Genomic DNA, 21,967 nt, shown 5'->3' with positions numbered 1-21,967 from the left:
TTACTAGGGCAAGACTGGGAAGCAGCAAGGGCGGTAATTACTGTTACGACCTGGTAATGGGATTGTGAGGACCTGGGCAGGAGGGTAGGAAATGGACCTGGAAAGGAGGAATGGAATTGAGGGACATGTTTCAGGAAGAGGCCACAGAAGCTGGGGGTGTGGAAGAGAAGAAGGAAAGAGCCAGAAATGATGCGAAGGTTTCAGGCCTGTGTGACTGGAAGGAGGGTGGCGCCATTGACAGGAATAGGGATCTGTGGGGGAGAAGCTGGCTTGAAAAACAGAGATGCAGCAGCTGAAATATGAAACAGAGACACAGAAAAGAGGTCAGGACAGAAAGAATTGCAAATCGTCACACAGTTGAAAATATGAAAGCAGAGGGATAGGTGAAAATAAGCTAAAAACACACCACGTTCTCGTCTGTTTTTCAGATTATTGAATTTTCCCTTTGGTGAGAACTAGGAATTTCAGCACTGATGGATTCTTTTTCAGTAACTGAGAAATTAGGATTGATGAAAACTGTCAGGCTAACCGAATTCCTGATGTAATCGAATAGTTCTGAAAATCATCTAAACGTGAGAGAGTAAACTAAGACTCCTCAGGATGGACCCACGTATCTCATGACTCCAGTCTGTCTACCTCACAAGGCACTACATTGTGATGGCAAAGACCCTAAGACTGGGAATGAGGGAGCCTGGCTTCTGGGTTTTTAGTCCTGCCACTCATCCGCTGGGGAGATTTGCTAGACAGGCTGGGTTTTCTGCTCTGCAAAATAAGAGGGCCTGGTGAGATGTTAGCCACAGGCTCCAGCTTTATAACTGTGAATGTATTACTGTAAACTTGAAGCACATGCCTTAAGTGTCTTAACATTTTCACCCATTCCCCTTCCTCCCCATCCATTTTTTCCTTCATCCTATTTCCCCTACCTAATTAGGCAAAGAGGATAAGGAGCAGGAACAGTGAACACTACAGCGTAGTTTCACAAATTTGTTTACATGATAAACTGGGAAGCATTTTCTTATCTACCCAACCAGGCTGCAAGTTCCTTGAGGTAGTGTCTTATTTCTGTTGTATCTGCCCATAGCTGAAATAAATGCGTAATTGTGTGATAACCTGGACGCCTCAAGTCTGACTCTTCTTTGGTCAAGTTGCGTGTTTCCTTATGACTCTACTGGTCTCTTTGAGCCCCAGACCTAATAAATATAGTCTAGTGCTCAGTCCTATGGCTGACTCTGCTTTTTCAAACTTCCCAATCTTTTTTGGAGCGCGTGTTGGTCGATTCTCACCTGTGTAGGTTTATAAATGTGAAAAGCAATACCAAAAGCGACCTAGTCAAACCTCTCCTATCAAACCTTCCTATCCCTTTGCTTCAAATGTCTCTGCACTATAAATAGATGTACTGTCAGCAGCGGGGTGGATTGGGAGTCCTTAGCACCCTCTTATATCCAAGAATACCCTCCAAAATAAATATGCAATGTCAGGAAAAAACAGTGTGTTTGCTACGCAAATAGAGCTTAAAGAAAAATTCTTCTGGTCTCCCATTCAGATTTTTGTCCCTAAACTCCTCTGGAATAGAAATTTGAAACTGCCACCAGCTATGGGAGGATCAGAGACATGCAGACATAAATTCTACTAAGGATAGGAGGAAAGGCAGCTTACAAGGAAGAGAGCATTCTGATTATCGTTCCCACTCTGAGGCACATGGGGACCCAGGAGCATTTTCTCCAGCCATCTCTGTCCTCCATGGCAGACTCTAAGTGGTCTGTGTCTATATCCTAGCTAGGAATTACCAGCTTTTGCCCAAAGGCTGGTGCTCTCCCTCCTGCACCATGTTGAACCCCCAGGACATGAAGGCACACAGTCCTGCATCCCTTAAGATAAGCAACCCTGACCTTCAAATCAGGCGTGAAGCCCAGGTCATTGTTGGAACTTAACTTTCACATCTAACTTAAAGACCAAAGAATTCACAAGAATATCTCGGGTCCCAAATTTGCTTAAGCGTTCTAGGGCCTGAAAGGAACAGCAGGGCAAGAATAGAAATTAGGGACTTGGGCAAAACTGGTTCAACAAGCATTTACTAAAAGGCAGGCACTGTGCTGAGCGTGTGATGATAGCAGTGGCCAAGACGTGGTCTCTGTTCTCACAGAGTGTGCTGAGTGCAGCAGAAAAGCCAGAAAAGACACAAGTGATTGTACTGTGATGTGCTCTTAAGAAGGCAAGGATATGGGATTACAGTAGGGCACATAACACGGGTTGGAGGGATCATGGAACCTCCATGTCCATGGGAGAAGAACGGAATGAATTTGCTGGACAGAAAGGTGGGAAAGGTATTACAGGCAGAGGAAACAATAAGTACAGAGGTCCAAGAGCATTTAACAAGTTCGAGGAATAAATTCTTTGGCTAAATGAGTAAAGGTGTTGCCGGGGGAGTAATCATCCTCATGATGGTGGTGATGGTAGCAGCAGGAGCAAGAAGAATACTGATCATGATAATCATACTAGTGACGGCTACTATTTACTGCGTGCCCAGGTGCTATGCTCTGAGCTAAGAGCTATACACGGACTGTGCATCTGATCTTCACAACAACCCCATCAGGCAGTTGGAAACGTCATCCCACGCTGTAGGGCAGGACAAAGTGTTGGAAAGCTTTAGCGACTTGTCTTCCTTTGGGGAGCAAGAGGTGGACTTCAGGGCTTGCTCTTTTAGATAAGGCGATTTTCCAACTTTTGGTCTCAGAACTCCTTTACACTCTAACGTGCTTGAGGGTGCCAAATAGTTTCTGTATCGGTAAGTTGTATCTATCACTATTTATCATAGTAGAAATCGAAACAGAAATCTATTTAAAATTCACCTATGCTAGCATAAATATTTTGATGGAAAATAAATATTGTGCAAAATTTTAAAAGTGAGAAGAATGTCATTGTTTTATATTTTTGCAAATCTTTATAATGTCTGGTTTAAAAGAAGACGATTGGATTCTCATATCTGCTTCTGCGTTTCATGTGGTGCAGCATCATACCACATGTACGCTTTGGGAGAGCCCACTGTTCATTCATAAGAGGGTACAGTGAAAATCACACCTTAGTATCTTTATGAGATGAGTTTTGACCTTTCAGACTCGCTTGAAGGGGTTCCTGGAGCGAATTTGGAGAGCCGCTATTTTAGAGAGTCTGAGGTGGAGGGAATCATTGGCCTTGTATCCCGCCTGCCTCAAGATGCAGAGTCAAAGGGCACCTGGGTGGCTCAGTGGGTTCAGCCTCTGCCTTTGGTTCAGGTTATGATCTCAGGGTCCTGGGATCGAGCCCCACATTGGGCTCTCTGCTCAGCAGGGACCTTGCTTTCCCCCCACTCTCTGCCTGCTGCTCTGCCTGCTTGTGATCTGTGTCAAATAAATAAAATCTTTAAAAAAGAAAAGAAAAGAAAAGAAATGCAGAGTCAAAGGACAGCTACCCAGAAGAGGGAAGAGCGCAATTCGCTAGACCTCTGACAACTTGGGGTGCAGTGCCAGCCCTATCCTTCAACAGCTATCACTTTGTTGGGACCATACTGCCTGATGACCATGTGACATGATGAAGGCCTACTTACCTTTGAGTCTTGAGTCCTAGGCACTGCTGCCTTTTGCTCTCGTCTGCCATGCTACTCTTCTTGAATATCCTAGATCGAACATGTGACCGAATCACAGCTGAGTTTCTCATACCCTTTCAGCATTGAGCCTTGCCCTCTATCCTGTTTGTTCTTACTCCTACTTTATTGCTAGGAATTCATAAGCTTCTTCCCCAAGTATATAACAGTTGGTATGATTTTCTGGCAAGATCCTAGAGTTATTATTAAATGCTTATTATTATTTCTGGCAAGATCCTAGAGTTATTACTAAATGATTAAACAGAAAGCTAGTAAGTACTTCAAACATGAGCACCGAGAACCAACACGGATTCACTGAAATCAAGATGTACCAGACAAGCCTGGCTTTCTCTGGCGGAATCATAGAGGACAATGAGGACTTCCTCAGTGAAACATGACAAAGTTTCTCAAGACGACTTTATAAATCAGAAGGGGATTTTAACGAATGACAGGATAATACAATAAATTGCTGTCAGTTTGAAAACACCTTCAAAGGTACACCTACAAAAGGGCTGATGTCACTCAGGGTGCAATATTCCCTTACAAAGGGTTTCTAATGGTATGTTGCTGGGCCCTGTTCTCTATCCTGCCTATTCAACATTTCTGCAATTTAGGTTAAGACCTATGTGGCTTGCCTGTCTGATTAGGGAATAACATGTATTTGGAAGCAATATCCAACACAGTACATAGAATTGTATCAAAATTCAAAAACCTTTACTCAAACACTTTTACTGACACTTTACTGCCTGCTAAATACACTCCAAGATCTTGAGAGCACATGGTCTAATCCAGCTTTTCTTCACCAACATTATCCCCCATCTTCATTGGCCTGACGTTGCCCTCCTTCCAGCACCTTCACCCCCTTCCCTGTATCTTCCTCCATCAGTTCTCACCCTCAGCATCACACTGGGCCACCAGGAATGCTCTCTCCTCCCTCCATCACATGTGTGGCAGTGGCTCCCTCAAAGGGAGCATGAAATCTTAAGGGAAATAGAAAATGTAATGAAAATAGTCATATGTCTGAAACTGAGGGTTCTGCTTGAACAGCAACAATAAATAGACCCGAGCATTCGTCCCCAGATAACTGTATCTTAGCCCCAGATGAGCTGGTGGGACACTGGAGGAACATTACTTAGTTTCTTAGCATCTCCAGGGCTTCCAGATAACCCATCTTGCTCTTCTGGGTGAAGCAAATTCAGACCTAAACTTCAAGACACCCCAAGAAAACCAATGATATTATCCCATATGGCATTCAGAATATCACAAATTTATTAGATTTGGGCACATGGGATTAAGAAGGAAAACTCTTCTATCTGTTGATATCTGGAAAAGCAAGTGCTGTATTTCATAAGGTAATTATTAGTTCCAATGAATAAATGCTCATGAACCATCAAGTGACATCAACCATCTTTTATAAAAAAAATTTTCAGGTATCTATAGATTTTTCAGTGTAAACATTATTAGAGGATGATACCAGTATGTAATCATGAGTCTTCTCTATTCAGTAGTCTTTCCTTTTTCCCCTCAATAAGCAATTTTTAAAAACTATTTTACCTGCTCTGTTTTCTTCATTTTGCTTGCCTCCAGAAAGTCTGCAAGTTAGCACCATAGTTCTTCTGGTCCACCTATAGAGGGGATAAATGAGCGAAGTAATGACTTCTTCCCAGTAAAGGGCCTAGGACCTCTCAAGAGTGGATTAACCAGTTTATTATATCAGAAATCCTGATCAAATTTCAAGGTCACTTTTCCATCCACACTTCTCTTATATAATTGTTTCTCAAGTTGAAATTTTTTCAATGAATATTTTTATAAAGTTTTATATGCTTTTTTGGGGGGGGTCACCATTGACTTTCCTTAACTTTTGAAGACCCATTTGTATTAAACTCCTGTCCACATTGTTGTTTGTAACACCTTCCAATTTAGTATCATCTGTAAATTTCATTAACATGCTATTTACTCCCTCTTCCAGATCATTAATAAATGCTATTTCTTATGTATTAAATTTTGCGGTCGAATAGATTTAATTTACTGTTGTAATTTCAGAGCATGTTTTCTAAAGATACAATGCAGTTAAGAATGGTCTTAACATAGGCTTAAATCCATCCCCAGTTTATAGTTATTTTACTATTATGCAATCCATTTGTGTTCTCTAATCAGCACTGTTGTGAGCTCCATTGAAGCAATAATCTATTGATTTTCTCTTCCCTCTTTTTCAATACAGTCATCATCTTGGCTTTAAATGCACAGCAATAGCAGAGTTAGAACTTATTGTTGTACTCTGATCCACAGCTATTTATAAAAGGAAATTAAGTTTTTTTTCTCAGTGGCTATTCTTCCGCTGATATAAGAAATATTCTCTGTTTAAAAATTATAACCATAGGGGCGCCTGGGTGGCTCAGTGGGTTGGGCCGCTGCCTTCGGCTCAGGTCGTGATCTCGGGGTCGTGAGATCGAGCCCCGCATCGGGCTCTCTGCTCAGCAGGGAGCCTGCTTCCTCCTCTCTCTCTGCCTGCCTCTCTGCCTGCTTGTGATCTCTCTCTGTCAAATAAATAAATAAAATCTTTAAAAAAAAATTATAACCATAATATTTTATTTTCCTAAGCATAGTTTCAATATTCTAAAAAGATATAGATTCTAGATCTTTCCTTAAGCAAGCAAATAGAGTATGTATATATCATTTATATATCAAATATATATAGGAAAAGATAATATATGTATTAGACAGAGAGAGAAAGAGTGTGTGTGTGTGTGTGTGTGTGTGTATTTTCTTTTCTTATAAATCTACTCACTGCTTCCCTGACACCTAGAGAATCTGGGGTGACTTTGTTTTTTACAATAGGATTAGACATGTTACCTTCAAATCAGAGAATGAGGTTCATTAAGCCTTTGCTTCACTTTGTGTCACACATCATCTTACTTATCAGGCCTTCCATAGTGCCAGTGTCCATTTTCAATGAGATAAGGTCTCTTACATGCCACTTATTTCTGTCCTTATGTTCACATATTGCAATTTTAAATCATTATGCATGAGGTTAGTCTTCATATTCCTACATATCACAATTCTCCTCACCACTGGAGAGCTGACAAAAGTAAAAGAGTAGAAATAACTGGATAATTGTCTTAGTGTTTTACTTCATTAATACAAAGCAGACCTTACCAAATTGTTATGGGAAAACATTTCAAAATAATTATGTCAGATTTGCAAAATCCTACTGAACTATTTCAGTTGAGTAATCAAAATACAGACTCACTTAACCAACCATGGCCTGTCTATACAACGAGTTTTTCTGGATCATTTTGCCATGCAAATTAGTTGCACAAACCCATAACAAGTTTCAGTGTATTAGATTACACAGTTTGTTATCTATGAGCGACATCTCCAGCCACTGGAGGAAGCAGTGTCAGATGTATCTCCAGATGACTCAGATTATTTCCAGGCCTGAGGGATCTGGATGCAGCAAGTTTTAGTGTTAACATACTGTGAATGATGCTTAATAGGTATTCTTGAAGTTGTAGGCTTTACCTGGGTAGTCTTATCGCTAATACATATGTAGATAGGGATCGAATTCAAGCTCTGGCCCTCTTCCAGACTTCATCAAGTCGGGCTGGAACTTAAGTGTTCGTTTTATGTAAGAACTTGATAACTTGATGGATCCCTTGATCCATCATACAACCCATTGTAGATGTTAGTGAGGACTTTGAAGCATCTAAAACTCAAAAAGGAAGGCTCTCAATGCAACACAGCATTGGGACTAAGAACATGGGCTTAGGAATCAAATAGACCTGGGTCTGCTGCATAGTGACCTTATGTATTTTATCAGCCTCTCTGGGCTTCAGTTTCTTCACCTGTAAAATGAGGACCATAATGGGGTTTTTGTCTGGAGGAAATAAGTAAAGAGATGGACAGTGTTTAAAACAGGACCTGGCTCAGAGTCTGTGTTCAGTAATGCTGTGTATTATTATTGGTCATGTTCCGCATGCTAAACATTCGCTATTATATTGCTGTTACTATTACTATTATTATTCAGTTACCTGAATTATTTCTGTTTCCTCTGGAGTCAGTTTTTCTTTTTATTTCCCTTTACTTTTATCTCTTATGGTACTAGTTTTCTCAGATATCTGGTGATCATTAGTTATTGTTTAGGTTTAAGAATGAAAAATTATGTTGACTATTTTAAGTAGCTGGCATGGATTTTCTCTGCTGCTATGAAACAGACTTTTCTCCTATAGGACATGTCCCCGAATGGAAGATTCAATGGGAACTTCAAGTACATAGAGGGACAAGTTGACTGGCAGGCATGCTTTAGGATATTTTCATTGACTCAGCCAATACAGTAGAATTAGTGCTAGTATGCCTTGGACTTTTTCTTTCTCCTACTGTGAAGTTATAACCCCTGAGAGCTAACGAAAACATGTGAGAGATAGTGCTGGAAGCGTACCCAGGAAGAATACCTAGGAAGAGTAGCCCAGTGGATGGAAGGTTTGCTACAACTTGAGAGGTCAGTTATCAAGATGGTAAAGATCAGGAAGAAATTAGGAATTGGTAGAAATCCTTTGCTATTATGAAGGGCATCAAAAATATCACTGCAGCTTCTGAGGATCTGTCAAAAGTAGCAGGGGAAAAACTGTCCCCTAAGCTTATTATGACAAAAAGGAAGAGTTATGTCAATGAGCATTCTGGAAATTTACCTCCACATGGAAAGGTAATGATTTGGTTAGGCTCCTGTTACCATGAATGTATGTCCATGCTGAATGTATGCTAGGACACAGCAGAATTGCTGAGAACTCTGACGTTTCAGTCTCTCCTTCTTTCTTTTCCCATTGGTTCCTGAAATGGAAAGAAAGAAGAGGGAGGTTTGCTTTCCTGGTATGAATTATGACATCCACCTTTAGGAGATAGAAGGAGCGTAGCTAGTTTGGGTTTTATTTTATTTTTTTTAAAAGATTTTATTTATTTATTTGACAGAGAGAAATCACAAGTAAGCAGAGAGGCAGGTAGAGAGAGAGGAGGAAGCAGGCTCCCTGCTGAGCAGAAAGCCCGATGTGGGGCTCGAACCCAGGACCTGGGATCATGACCTGAGCCGAAGGCAGCGGCTCAACCCACTGATCCACCCAGGTGCCCCTAGTTTGGGTTTTAAATAAGACAATTTTCTCTGTTATGATAAAAAAAATTTTTGTCTTTTATACTGCCCTTCTAAAGAGAATGACCCTGGTAACAGGAGGGTCTTCTGTTTGCTGAGGACAAACATCTTCATCCTCAGTCAGAGTGGGGACTTTCATATTTGGAGCTAGGGCTGCAGGGAAAATTAACTGATTTACATTAAAAAGAAAATATGACTTTGGGTCCCCAGGAATGATCTGCAAACTAGAGGGGTGGAGAATTGGGAATGTGAAGAGGACACCATATGATGGGTAGCAAAGAAGAAAGATTTGGAAGACAAGATAGGTCCTGTGAGGTTTTGTTTTTTTTTTTTTTTTAATGAAATACCATGGGATTCTGTAATAAAACCCCCTCTCCATCTTTTCTACAAAATATTCAGTAAATTTACATCTCTCAAAAATACTTCAACTTCAGTGGAGCCAATTTTAATGAAATAAGGCAAAGAGAATAATATGAAAACACGTATGAAAACAACCACTTGGCTTAAGAGATAAAGTGCTTCAAATACAACAGAAGTGTCTTCCTGGTTATGAGTGGATTCTTTATGACAAATGCAGAGAAATATTATATCATCCTGTGAAATTAAGGACTTCCCATGGTATACATACAATATATAAGATTTTTATGAAGGGACACACACACACACACACACACACACACACACACACACGAGTTTGGTTTTGAAGACAAACTTTAGAGAAAAATACACCCAAATCTCTTGTCAAAACTCCATTTACAATATTTTGGTAAAATTAATCTCATGCTTTGGTTGCCTAACCTCTTCTCCGTTATTTTTAGTTTGTGGCTTCAAAAGCCTGAATAATTTGTTCTCTTGGAGGCAAAAAGAGAGTCAAACAGTGTGGCCTCGTAGTTAACAACTTATGTTCTGGAAGCAGATTACATTTGGTTTCCCCAACTCTGCCATAATTTAAGCATGTGACCTTGAGCAAGATAATTTCTCTCAGTTTTCCTCACCAGTAAACAGTAATACTATTCATCTCATAGGTATTTAGAATAAAATACTGTGTGCATGTATCAGGTAGACAGTAGGTATTCAATAAACGGTAAGTGAAGTGACAGGTTGAAAAGAATTCATTACAGAACCAATATATCCTAAAAATTCTCTTCCAAAGCCAGCATTCAGAGAATTTTGTATTTAAAACTCTGTATTCCTTACTGATCTTCCTTTTTTTTTAAGTGGAGGTACAAAATTTCCTCTTTGCCCACCCCAGCAAACATCTTCTCTTGCTGCTCAAAAGATTTCCCTGCCCTGTGTTACAGACAGTATTCAGTTGCTCCAAAAATGCTAATTCTGACGCATAAGCAAACTCCGCACCTCAGGTCTCTACTAGGACTACCTATCTCAGTCATTCCCACAACCACCCCTCCCCCCACAAGTGGGTTTAATGTTGACTTAATGTTATTCATTTGCTCATGTTGTTAGTGAAAGCAAATTCTTAATTAAAAGGACCAAGCTTTACCTGGCTCACACAGAGTGCCACAAGCAATAATCTCTAATTTAGTGGACCCTCTGGCTCGTACCTTCAATTTAATTTCTGAAGCCAGAAATACAAATGGAGTTTATGATGGCCTGTCAGCATCACGTGAGAGGAGATCAGAACCACTAATAAAGAACCCTTCCTTGGGAAGAACTCATAACAGCGTAAAACTGTTTCTAGGTGATGTGGACTGAACACATAAATGAACACCCCGGTCAGGTTAAAATCTAACTCCTAGTGTGATCTGTGTGTGACTCGTGTCACCCTTGGTTTAGTTTCTGATCTCGTTCATACATGAATATTGGATCTGTTGGTAAAAAGTCCGAATCTTACTCTCTCTTCACCTCTCCTCTCTTTCACTTGGTAATTTGAACTGTTTTCCAGTCCACTGCAAATAACTTTTAAAATGGGTCTGTTCAAGATAACAGTATCCCCTTTCAATGACTACAGCAACAACTTTGTGCACTTGGCGTCCCTTTGGGGGAAAGGACAAAGGATGAGGGGAAAGGCCAGACTCTCCAAAGGCTCCTTCGCCTCGAGTCAGTTTCAATGGCTGGAAGCCACCATGTAGGTTTCCTCCCTTTTCCAACCTTTCATGATTGTTTTGGCTGAAGACTCTCAGGTGAACTCCCAGTGTTCTGAAGTTCTGTTTACTGTTGCCTCTCCTTGCAGCACAGAGGCAGGAAAGACACTGAAATTTCCTGAGCGCCAAGCCCTCCCTGTGCTAGGCGCTTTATACACCTTAACTCATTGAATGCCCAGGCAGCCTTCATGAGGGAGGTATGAGGATGCCCGTGAGCAGAGGTGGAAATCGAAGCTCGGAGGTTAACTACGTTGGCCCGTGCTCACAGCTGAGGCTTCCCGCATGTCGGGGTGCAGGCTGTGGCCGTGAGAGGAAGCTTGGTTGAAGGAGAGCTCTGCAGTGGGACAGCACCGCTTTAGACAATACACATGAAAATGATGAGTCAAACCCAGATCCGCCTGATTGTAGAGTCTGTTATCTTTCTGATATTCCGTGTTCCTTCCCCAAGAGCTCGATTCACTTCCACAGAAGCACCAGGTCCCGAAAAACTGGCCCCAAACAAGAGAAGTGTCCCTTCTAGCCGCTCACTTTTGGGGCTAGCCCCACCCTAGCAGACTGTGAAAATGACAGCTATTTTCTTCTCCCTGTATCCATTGTCTATGTGATGGGACTTTGAAGCTCTGCACATGGAGACACAGAATCATTCCTCCACTCTGAATTGTGGCGGGCGCCCTGACCCACTTTGGCCAGCAGAGTGAGGGTGAGCCTCTTCGGAGCCTGGGAGGCAAGAGTTCTCGCTTACTGGCTTTGCTTCCTGCGAACCCTTCCCAACCCGCAAGTAAGGAAGCCCAGCCTCCTCTGCTGGAGGATGAGAGGCTGTGTAGAGCAGAGATGAACCATTCCATCTGAGGCCAGCCTATTCCAGCCGACTGCAGATGCATGACTGACCCCAGCCCTCATCCACCCAGCCTGGCCCAGATTGGCAGGACGATCCAGTTGACCCAGAGAGTCGTTGTTTTAAGGCACTAAATTTGGGGTGGTTTAAGTGCGATGGTTCATTTTCCATGTTAATTTAGGAGTTTTTTTTTTTTTTTTTTTTTTTTTTGGATGAGGTGAACATTTAACCTGGTGAACTTTGAGAATGCAGAAAGCCCTCCACAACTGAGTGGGCCTTGTCCAAACAGTTGAAGATCTGAACTGATCAAAAAGCCCGGCCTCCCCAAGCAGGAGGAAATTCTCCAGCAGATAGGTTGGACTTAATCTGCACCATTGGCTCTCCTGTGTCTCCAGCCTGCTGGCCCACACTGCAGATTTTAGATGCTCCAGGCTCCATAATTGTGTGAGCCAGTTCCTCAAAATAAACCTCCTTCCGTATGTAAACAAATTCCATCAGCGCTGTTCCTCTGAAGAAGCCTGTCTAATACACGCAACAACTGATACACTTGCTGATGTGGTTTATCTTTTCACAGTGTGAATGAACCACCGCTTTCCTCATCCTTCTAAAGCTGCTTTATCTTGGCTGGTGCAGAATCTGTCTACCCTCAGGGCTGCTGTCTCTCCTCACCATGAGCCCCTCTCCTCACTGGGGAGACTGAACTATTAGATTCTGTCTCTCTGCCCTGAAATGTCAGAACTCCTCCTGGAACCATCAGCTGTTCTCCATTCCTGCCAGGTCCTTGTCATTAGCCTGCTAGAGACTCTTGCTCTCACCACTTGCCTGCAATTAAATGGACGGAAACCTTATGAGGGCCTTCCCATCCTCTTTTATTCTCAGGTACTGCAAAACATGTCCTGAAGAATTTTATGCCAACTTTTGCTCCAATTATTCTTTTGTGTTGGTCCTCCTCCTATAGAATTTCACTCTTCTTGCCAAGGTAGAATCTGAACCCACCCTGCCAGGCTGAGGAGAGGGGACTACTGCAAATCTGACATCTCTCCCATGCCCTGGCCCCAGACTCTTTCTGTTCCCCAGGTCTGGTGGGGTTCCCATACCGGTGCCCATGAGCTCACAGTGCCTTGTGCTTACTTCCCTTTATAGCCGGGCCTGGCCGCAATCTTTCCAAATTTAAATTGGCCCAAGAACAAAGATGCTGGCTTCCTGTAGCTTCATCCTTGACTTGCCCTAACTGCTGGACAAGCACGTGCAAAGGAGCCAAAGCAAGGCAGGCACTTTTCCCATTCCCATGCCCTTATTCTCTTGGGGTTAGTAATATTTCCTCTAGTTCTTCAACGTCAGGCCACAGGCAGTGGTCTTCTGACACGGTAACCAACAAGGCAGCAGGGACCAAGGGCTGGGGCTGAGACTGTCTCATGGGCCATGCTGGCTTAAAGGAGGACCCTGAGGCTGATGGGAGCTTCCTGCTCCAGGCTCAGAGAGCTACATATGGAGCCCTGGGTGCCCTGACCACTACTATTCCCAGCAGCCATACCATGCACTGGCAGACTCGGTCTCCAAGGAGAGGATATGGGCAAGCATGGGCCATGTCAGATGTAGCCCATAAAATGGTAGAGCAATTACGGAACGCAGTAGGACAACTCCTTGAAAGCTTAGACATGAATCACCGTACAATTCATCGATTCCAGTCTAGGTACAGATCCAAAGAATGAAAGCTGGGACTCAAGCAGATACTTGTACACCCCGGTTCACGGCAGCATTACTCCCAAGGCCAAAAGGTGGAAACGAACCAAATGATGGATGAATGGATAAGCAAAATGTGGTATATGCGTGAAAGGCAGTATTTTTCAGCCTTAAGAAGGGAGGAAATTCTGACACATGCTACAACAGGGATAAACCTTGAAAAAATAATGCTAAGTGAAGCAAGCCAAACACAAAAGAACCTCCTTCATGTATAGGAGGTAACCTCTAAATTCAGAGAGAGAGAAAGTGGAATTGTGCGTGCTGGGGGAGGGGAAGTGTGGAGTTATTGTGTGAGGGGTAGTTTCAATATGGACTGAGGAAAAAGTTTTGGAGATGGATAGATGGATATTGGTGAGAGTTGCACAACAATGTGACTGTACTTATAGCGTTGAATTGTACACTCAAAAAGGGTTAAAATGGTAAGTTTTATTTATGTCTTGTTTTCCCAAATTAGAAAGTGGTCCAGTGTGGACTGAGTCAGGAGGAGGGATGGTCTGACTCTGTGTGAGTGTCTGGGTTCTCCGCTGCTTTTAATATTTGCCATTAGCCACAATTCCCTCTGCCTTACCTTCAAGCTTGCATAACACAGTCATTAAGGACTTTGGGATGACACCACATGTCCCCGCAATGTAGTAACATGAAGCAATGACCTTGCCCTCCAAGGGCTACCATGAGGAATGCAACCCCGCCCCCCTTCCAGAACCCTGGTGACTTTCCACTGCTCTTAGTCAAACGTGAGGTTCCTTGTAAAGCCCTGGAAGTCTTCGCAGCTCTGAGGCTTCTTAGTATCTTCAGCACATTCTGGAGCACGCTCCCCGGCGCCCTCTCAGCTCTGCCACAGTGAGCTTTCCGCCCTTCACACTGCCAAGATTATTCCCTGCTTAGGACATACTCTTCTCTCTCCTGCCTCATTAGCATCTTCATCCTTCGGAGTACTGGTCAACCGTCACTTCCACAGGGAATATTTCCTTACCTCGGATCAGTGCAAATCCCCTTATTACATGTCCGTGAACACCAGATGCTTCCCTGGAAGTGTTTTTATATTATGTTTGATTCTTTGATTAACTTTCTGTCTCCCCTATGAGGTGATAAGCTCCAGGAGAATAGGGACCTTTTAGTTTTTCTCACCATTGAATGCAGAGCTCATAGAGGGCCTGGCACTCAGTAAGTCCCTCAACCACTATTTGCTAATGAACGAGTGAATAGGAAGTTAACTGACAATGTCTAATTAAGTTAGAGGTTCTTTAAGTTAAAAGTTTTTTTTTTTTAAGATTTTATTTATTATTTATTTGAGAGAGAGACAGTGAGAGAGAGCATGAGCTAGGAGAAGGTCAGAGAGAGGAGCAGACTCCCCGTGGAGCTGGGAGCCCAATGCAGGACTCGATCCCAGGACTCCAGGATCATGACCTGAGCCGAAGGCAGTCGTCCAACCAACTGAGCCACCCAGGCGTCCCTTAAGTTAAAAGTTTTTAAGTCAGTTTATAAGTAACCTGACCATCTAACACCATGCTGTTCTCGATGTAGGTGTAGGGCCCAAGTGCAGGTTGTCCAAGGTGGGCAACTTTGGCATGAAGATGATTTTAAGTTAAAAAGCAATCAAACCCCAGCAGATTCAGGGAAAGCTCTTCACCTTGCCCTCAACTGCTCAAAAGAGTTTAGACAGAGGAGCTGCTCTAGGAAGACAGCTATCACAATGCATAACCACGGTATACTGTGAACTGCGTACTGCAGACAGGGAGAAACCCAGCAAGACCTGCACAATCAAAGTCCTCTCTTTGTCCTATTGTTTCTGAGTGGCCCAGCAAATATGAGTTTACCAAACATTTACTCTTTTTCATCCCTTCCCTTTGCAGCCCCCTATTCCCTCTTTCTTGGTTCAAGATGACACATAGACCTCATTTTGCCTGACTGTCTTTAAAATTTCCATGTCTGTGTGGGTGTTCCCCCTAAGTAAGCTATTAAATTTGATTTTCTCCTTTTAATCTGACTCATATCAATTTGATTCTTAGACCAGCTACAAGGACCGTGAAGGGCAGAGGAATTCTTCCTCCCCAACATAAAACAAATAGAGAAAATGAAGATTATTCCACAGCAAGGAATGTCATACATTGTAGACTGACAGTATAAAGAAAGCCATTCGAGGCAGGGTTCATTTTTACCACACTGCGTGTCCTATGCTGACTTTAAAAAAAATAAAAGTACATTTTAAAACAGAATACATTTCTTTTAATTTCCTCAAACTGGTGGTCATTGATCTGCATTGATATTTAAGAGGAAATGTCATTGAGTTTAGGAGCAACTATTTAACCTGCATGGTATTCAAAAATTGCTGGAAAGGCTTAGCTCTTGTACATCGTGCCAGTGACCTTGCTAAGTAGATATGTTAAATGCTCACATGTATAATTTTCTGCAGGCATTTTTGGTAAAAACATCCTTTCTTCTTTTTTCATGTCTTCCAGCAAACCTCATTATCCTTCTTGTGACCCTGTATGCCTCTCATTTTCTTTTGGCTCATTTGCAAGTTTTAAAATATTAACTGCACCTCCTGCTTCAGGAAAGGTTGCCTGGCTACTACTCTCCATATTTAGAGTGTGAGTTCTTTTACTTTGCCATTGCTACCTTATTCTCATTTGGAAGCCTAAGGGGATATGTACTAATTTTGAATAATGTTGAAACTAAATTAAAAGGTCAAAAGATGTCAGTCACCATGAAATTGGGGGAAAGAGACTATTAGACATAGGATACCAGCTTTTTTTTTTTTTTTTTTTTTTTTTTTTAGGATTTTATTTATTTGACACAGAGAGAGAGAGAGAGAGCACAAGCAGGGAGAGCAACAGATGGAGAGAGAGAAGCAGACTCTCTGCTGAGCAGAGAGCCCGATGTAGGACTCCATCCCAGGACCCTGGGATCATGACCTGAGCCGAAGGCCGTCGCTTAACCGACTGGACCACCCAGGCGCACCTAGGATACCAACTTTTAAGGAACAAAGTAAGAGTAAGGAAGGAAGGAAGTAAAGAAGAGTAAACAAGAGCAAGAATGCCCAAGGGATAGGCTATCAGCTTCATTTCTCAGCTTTCAAAATTATCTAGGAAAGGAAAACTATATAATGGTGAAAATTTGCAGCCATACTGAGGCCTATCAGATAGTGAAATGCTGAAAAATGATGGCTTCAAAAAAAATTTATTCAGTGCCTTTTTAAAAAAAATTCTCTAGGGACGCCTGGGTGGCTCAGTTGGTTAAGCAGCTGCCTTCGGCTCAGGTCATGATCCCAGCGTCCTGGGATCGAGTCCCACATCGGGCTCCTTGCTCATCAGGGAGCCTGCTTCTCCCTCTGCCTCTGCTGCCATTCTGTCTGCCTGTGCTCGCTCGCTCTCCTCTCTCTCTGACAAATAAATAAAATCTTTAAAAAAAAAAATTCTCTAGTAAATTCCAGGCATTATGCTCCACTAGGTAGGAGGTTAACACTGCATAAAACAACACCCCTGGGGACCTTGAACTATGATATGAATGAACACAGAAAGTCATTTGCCTGCTTTAGCATTTCTCAAAGTGAGCCTCCACTGTGTTAGGAGGGATTGCAGTGGGACTTCTCACAGCCTTTAATATGTTAATGAATATTGGGAATCGTTTCTAAGAATGGGCTGTGTATTGTGCAGGGGCTCGCAAATTTATTTCAAGATACCATCCTGGTTTTGTTTTTTGCTTTGCAGTTGTGCGTCTGTTTTTGGAGGAATAGTTTGTGAGCTTGTGAGACTAGTATAGCCTGGAACACACTCTGGAAAATGCTAACAAGAAAAAATAGAGGCATATTTGGACTTTAAGGAATTTTAGAAATCTCTTCATCAAATATTTACTGAGTGCTTAAATCACTGAGAAATGGTATGAGGCCCCATACCAGACAGTTCTAAAATCATGCCTTTCCGTAGTTGCTAATAACCAAAAAGTGGAACAACCCAAGTGTCTATCAACTGACAAGTGGTATATCCAATCATCAAATATTATTCAGCCATAAAAAGAAATGAAGTACTGATACATGCTAGATTAACCCTGAAAATGCTATGCCAAGTGAAAGAAATCAGACAGATAAGGCCACATATTATACAATTCCATTTATACAAAATGTCCACAATAGATAAATCTACAGAGACAGGAAGCAGATAGTGGTTTCCCAAGACTGGGGGAAGAGGAGAGTGAGGTGGGTTTGCTAATGGATAGGGTTTTTTTTCCTCAGGAATGTGGAGAATGTTGTAGAATTAGTGATGATGGTTGAACAACCTTGTGAATATACTAAAAGCCACTGCATTTTGCACTTTAAAATGGTGATTTTTATAGTATCTGAATTTTATTTCAATTAAAAAAGCTGGGACCGCCCCCATACCAAAAGGTTACCCTTTCCATATTACAAGAATCGAGAATAACATGACCTTTTCTTGTCAACAATTATATTTAATGAAGATACTAGCTGTTATTTACAGAAGATATACATACATACAATTCCTACACATTAAACGTAGCCTAATTGTGAAAAGAGGAAAAAATGTACTCCAAAATTACATACTAAATAAAATAAATAAAAAGTAATCATTTGGCACAATATCTATTATATAGCAAATAAATAACTCTATACTATTGATTGAGTGAACTATTTACAATCTATTTGAAAGTGCAAAACAATTGCTGAAAATTAAGATATTTGTAATAACATTTAAGTCCAGAAAATATGTGTTTTTTTTTTAATCAGTAATAATAATTAGCCAATAGTAAAGGTTTTTAATGCCCAGGAAAATATTTTAATTTTGAAAAATCTTTTGTGCATATTGTGCTCTTTTGAAATGTTCTTTCTTTTTTTTATTTTAACGCTGGCAATTTTTAGAACCTTGGAATTTCTTAGTGGAATTCTTATGTATGTAATCCTGACTTGTAAGTTTAAAAAAGTTACATTGTAAACATAAATATTATTCTAGATATCATTCAGAAATTACAGACCAGTCCTCCCTAAATGACATAAATAGCCATAATGTTTTATAGTAGTGTGGTGGGGTTTAACTCCTTCAGAGGTAAGACTATGAAGATGCTAGAATACAGCTTATGATTTAGATTTACATGATTCTTCAACACCTTCCAACCCCATGCTCCAAATCAAGGTGTTGAGATTAAAAACTGTGAAACTAGACCACCACAGATGTAGTCACGTAAACCCTATTTGTAGCGTATCTCCCCTGCCAATTCTCTGAGAAGAACCATCAGGGACTTGCTATGTCTCTTGACAATGGTATTCCCACCAAGCTCTTCGTGTGGGACTTAATTTATGTTTCAGCAAAGAGGATGGCACAATTGCAAATAAAATAGGGTGATCACAAACTGGAGGGCCCTAAGCTAGAGTGTGAACGTGTGACTTCTTTGCAAGTCAAAGAATTTCTTCTCTTGTCAGGACGCTGGTAAGCCACAGCCCTGAGATGTCTCAGGCTCCGTGTCTGCTTGTTTTGTAGAATTTCCCAGTGACAAGACAGTCAGTAGTAGCGCAAATGGCATTTCTGAAAAACCGTGGACTGGAGGCAAACCATTGTTCTGGGCACTTTAAATGTCTATGGTCGACGAGGCTCTAATCTGTGTGACATCTGTGATAAAGTTCTCTGGTTGTCAATCACATTTAATTGCCGTACATAACTCCGGACATCCTGATGGTTCTTACTAGCTTGTGCTGCATCGGGATCTGTTCAAGGAGAAAAGAGCAAATTGGCATTGCGTAATATATGCATGTAAGATACAGCTCTGTTTCCTCCAATTACTTATTACATTTATCGTGGATTCCAAGGTTCCGTTGCAATCTTTCAACATACCATATTCACTGAAATATATGTCCATCTCCTCTCTCTCCCCCTTTCCTTCCCTGGAATCACCTATTTGATCATTTTCCTTTGTACTGCATGTTGTAAAAAAAAAAAAAAAAAATGGCACCAAATAAAAGTGAGAGCATCACTTGATGGCTATACATCGGTTATACATTAAGATCGCTTCCTCTTTCCATCCCACCTGTATCTCACACTCCGCTCTCTGCCCCCTTTCATACAGGATGAGGGCTGACGGCAAAAAGACATAGTTCTCAGAAGCCCCTAGCAAAAGCGCTGAACACCCTGGCAGAACTGAAACAAGCCGGTGAGGTTAGCGGGTCCCACGCTCCTCCTTACTTGAGCCTGGCATACAGCCCTCCTGCACCCACCCGTGCGTTTTGAGGCTACGCATGCGGGCTGAAATCACAAGGTCCGCTAGACCTCCGATTCCCTGATTCGACCTGTTCTGAAATCCCAGTTACTGTTGTTCTATTCTCCTCCACTCCCCCTCCCCTGCATGTGAGCTGGGGAGTTGGGAAGTTAACAGCTTTCTCTACAACCAGGCTGAAAGAAGTATCAGGGGCTCAGCGCCTTCCGCAGCGAATCTGCATGAAGGAGGAAGGCCAAATCTGATGGTGGGGAACTGGAACCACGGCTCCCTTGGGAAGGGACTCCTCAGCTTCCCCGGGCCGGGGCCACGTGGCCATCAGCAGCCCCCGGAGTTGCCCGATCTTCCTACTTTTCTAGAGAAATGAGCGATCTGGATTTCTTTAACTGGGAAATCTCTCCATTTCATAATGGTGACATTATTTCCAGACAAGAGTGGGGGAAGATGCTCTGGTTAGACCCAGCACCTGTGCTCCAGGCCCAGGCCACCTCTGCCCCACAGATGTATCAGCAGCATGGGGCTGTCATCTAGAAGGACACTGGGAGTGACCGAGCTGGAGTCTAGCCTCCCTGCCAGGGTTCTTCCCCTCCTAACCCACTGCCTTCTGCAGTCCATCTGCTCTGCTTAGATCCACGCATCACTCGCAGAGACAGTTGGAATGCCATCTGCATCAGGGGTGGAGGGTAGGGGTGCAGGTCTGAACACAGAAAAGCAGAGCAAAGTTACAAAGGCCCCTACTCACTCTAAGAAAAAACTCATCAGTATAATTATCACATATAAATAATACCACAGTGTTTAATTCCTCGCTTTTCCCTGGCAGTATACTCTCCATGTACAATATACTGTAATTACATTGTACATATTCCCACAATGTTTACGCATCTATTCCTATAGCTTTATCTATAGACTGTTGACTTCAGTGCTGAGCAGCTGCTGTTTACCAGCAGTTCCTGATAACTTTAACCAATGCAGTGGGCATCTTACGGAGAGCTATGTAATTCCCCACCCCACCCCCACTGACTTCTCTAGGAGATGGAGGAGAATGTAGGATGTACTTCCCAAGAGGCTTATGGAACAAAACATAGTCTATAGCAGCTCTTCTGCTCTAAGAGCCCACTGAGAATCTCCTCAAGGCTACAAACCTTTGCAGGCACGAAAACTTTGTGTTTAATTTCAGGACCTTCCTGGACCTCCTGAAGGGCCCTGGATTAACAGGTCTCGTTGTAGACTGACATCACCTAGATTTTCTCATATTCACTTGTATAACGGCTTGAAGACCATGTCTTTACACAGACCGTAAACTACTAGGTGAAGAGATGTGAGACACTCTAATTCTAGAATCCACACAGCGATAGTTGCTGATGTACAAGACCATTCTCACTTTGGAAGGAAGAGGAAGCATGACCACTTGAATAAGAATTTTAAAGGTCTACTTGTTCCCCGAGTTAAGATTATTCTTCCTAGGTTTTTTCCTCCCTTGTACATTAACAAATGAACATTTAGCAGGTCTGGCATCCTGTGTTAGCAAACCCTCACTTTGGGCCAGTCCTGGGCTAGGAAGGGTAGAGATAGCTCAGATTCGTAAGCTGAGAAACTTCTAGTCTCTTAGAACAAGGTTTACTTGATTGGCGGGGGGTGGGGGGGGTAAGCCCCACAGTCATGTCCATCTCAAATTATCGCGTTGGCTTAATAAGCCAAATGACTTCAAGTGACTCACACAATGAATTTAGCAAAGAACTTTATAGGGGCGGCCTTCTGACTCCCAGCCCAGCTGGAGGGACCCGAAGCTCCACCCCACCCCAAGTCCCAGCCCAGGAGACAGTAGCCCTGGTCTGGCAGGATGATCTGCTTCTGTGATGCCACTTAATCCCCACCAGTTCAAGATCGCTATTTATTAGTAGTAATAGTTTTATATTAAAGCACTGTATGGTATCAGTTACGGTGCCATATGTTCAGATTTAGGAGGAACATCTTAAATTCACTTGGGAATACTAGAAATATAATAATGAATTCCTGCTATGGGGCCTTTTGCAAACAAGTTATACACATGAATGCCTTCTTGCAACACCCCAACAGACAATAAATAATATCTTTCCTGGTTTATAAACGTCAGAGCTGAGTCATCAGAAATTGATGTGAATTTCTCAACATCAAGCAGTGAGTCATAAACAGAGTTGGTTTGAGGCGGGATTTGTTGGCAATGGTGTCTTAGCTGTCTCTAGCCACACCAGAAAAAACACATTTATTCTCTTTAAGTTCATTCATAAAACAATATTCCTAGGGTTCGTTTCTGGTTTTACAACTAGAAA

General features: G+C 42.2%; 1 protein-coding gene across 7 annotated transcripts in view; it reads right to left on the bottom strand.

Annotated features, from left to right (window-relative positions):
• Window positions 1-18,650: 18,650 nt before the first annotated feature.
• RAPGEF4 (Rap guanine nucleotide exchange factor 4) overlaps window positions 18,651-21,967 on the bottom strand; it is a 291,866-nt gene continuing 288,549 nt past the window's right edge. For all 7 annotated transcript variants that reach the window (XM_047722178.1, XM_047722177.1, XM_047722176.1 and 4 more), the window contains one exon: window positions 18,651-19,152. In XM_047722178.1, coding sequence (XP_047578134.1) covers window positions 19,025-19,152 — 128 coding nt within the window. In that variant the 3' untranslated portion in view covers window positions 18,651-19,024. The remainder of the gene's footprint in view (window positions 19,153-21,967) is intronic.

The sequence above is a fragment of the Lutra lutra genome, chromosome 3, assembly GCF_902655055.1.
Source record: "Lutra lutra chromosome 3, mLutLut1.2, whole genome shotgun sequence".
NCBI lineage: Eukaryota > Metazoa > Chordata > Mammalia > Carnivora > Mustelidae > Lutra > Lutra lutra.
Note: the sequence above shows the minus strand (reverse complement) of the source record. Positions and strands in the feature narration are given on the sequence as shown.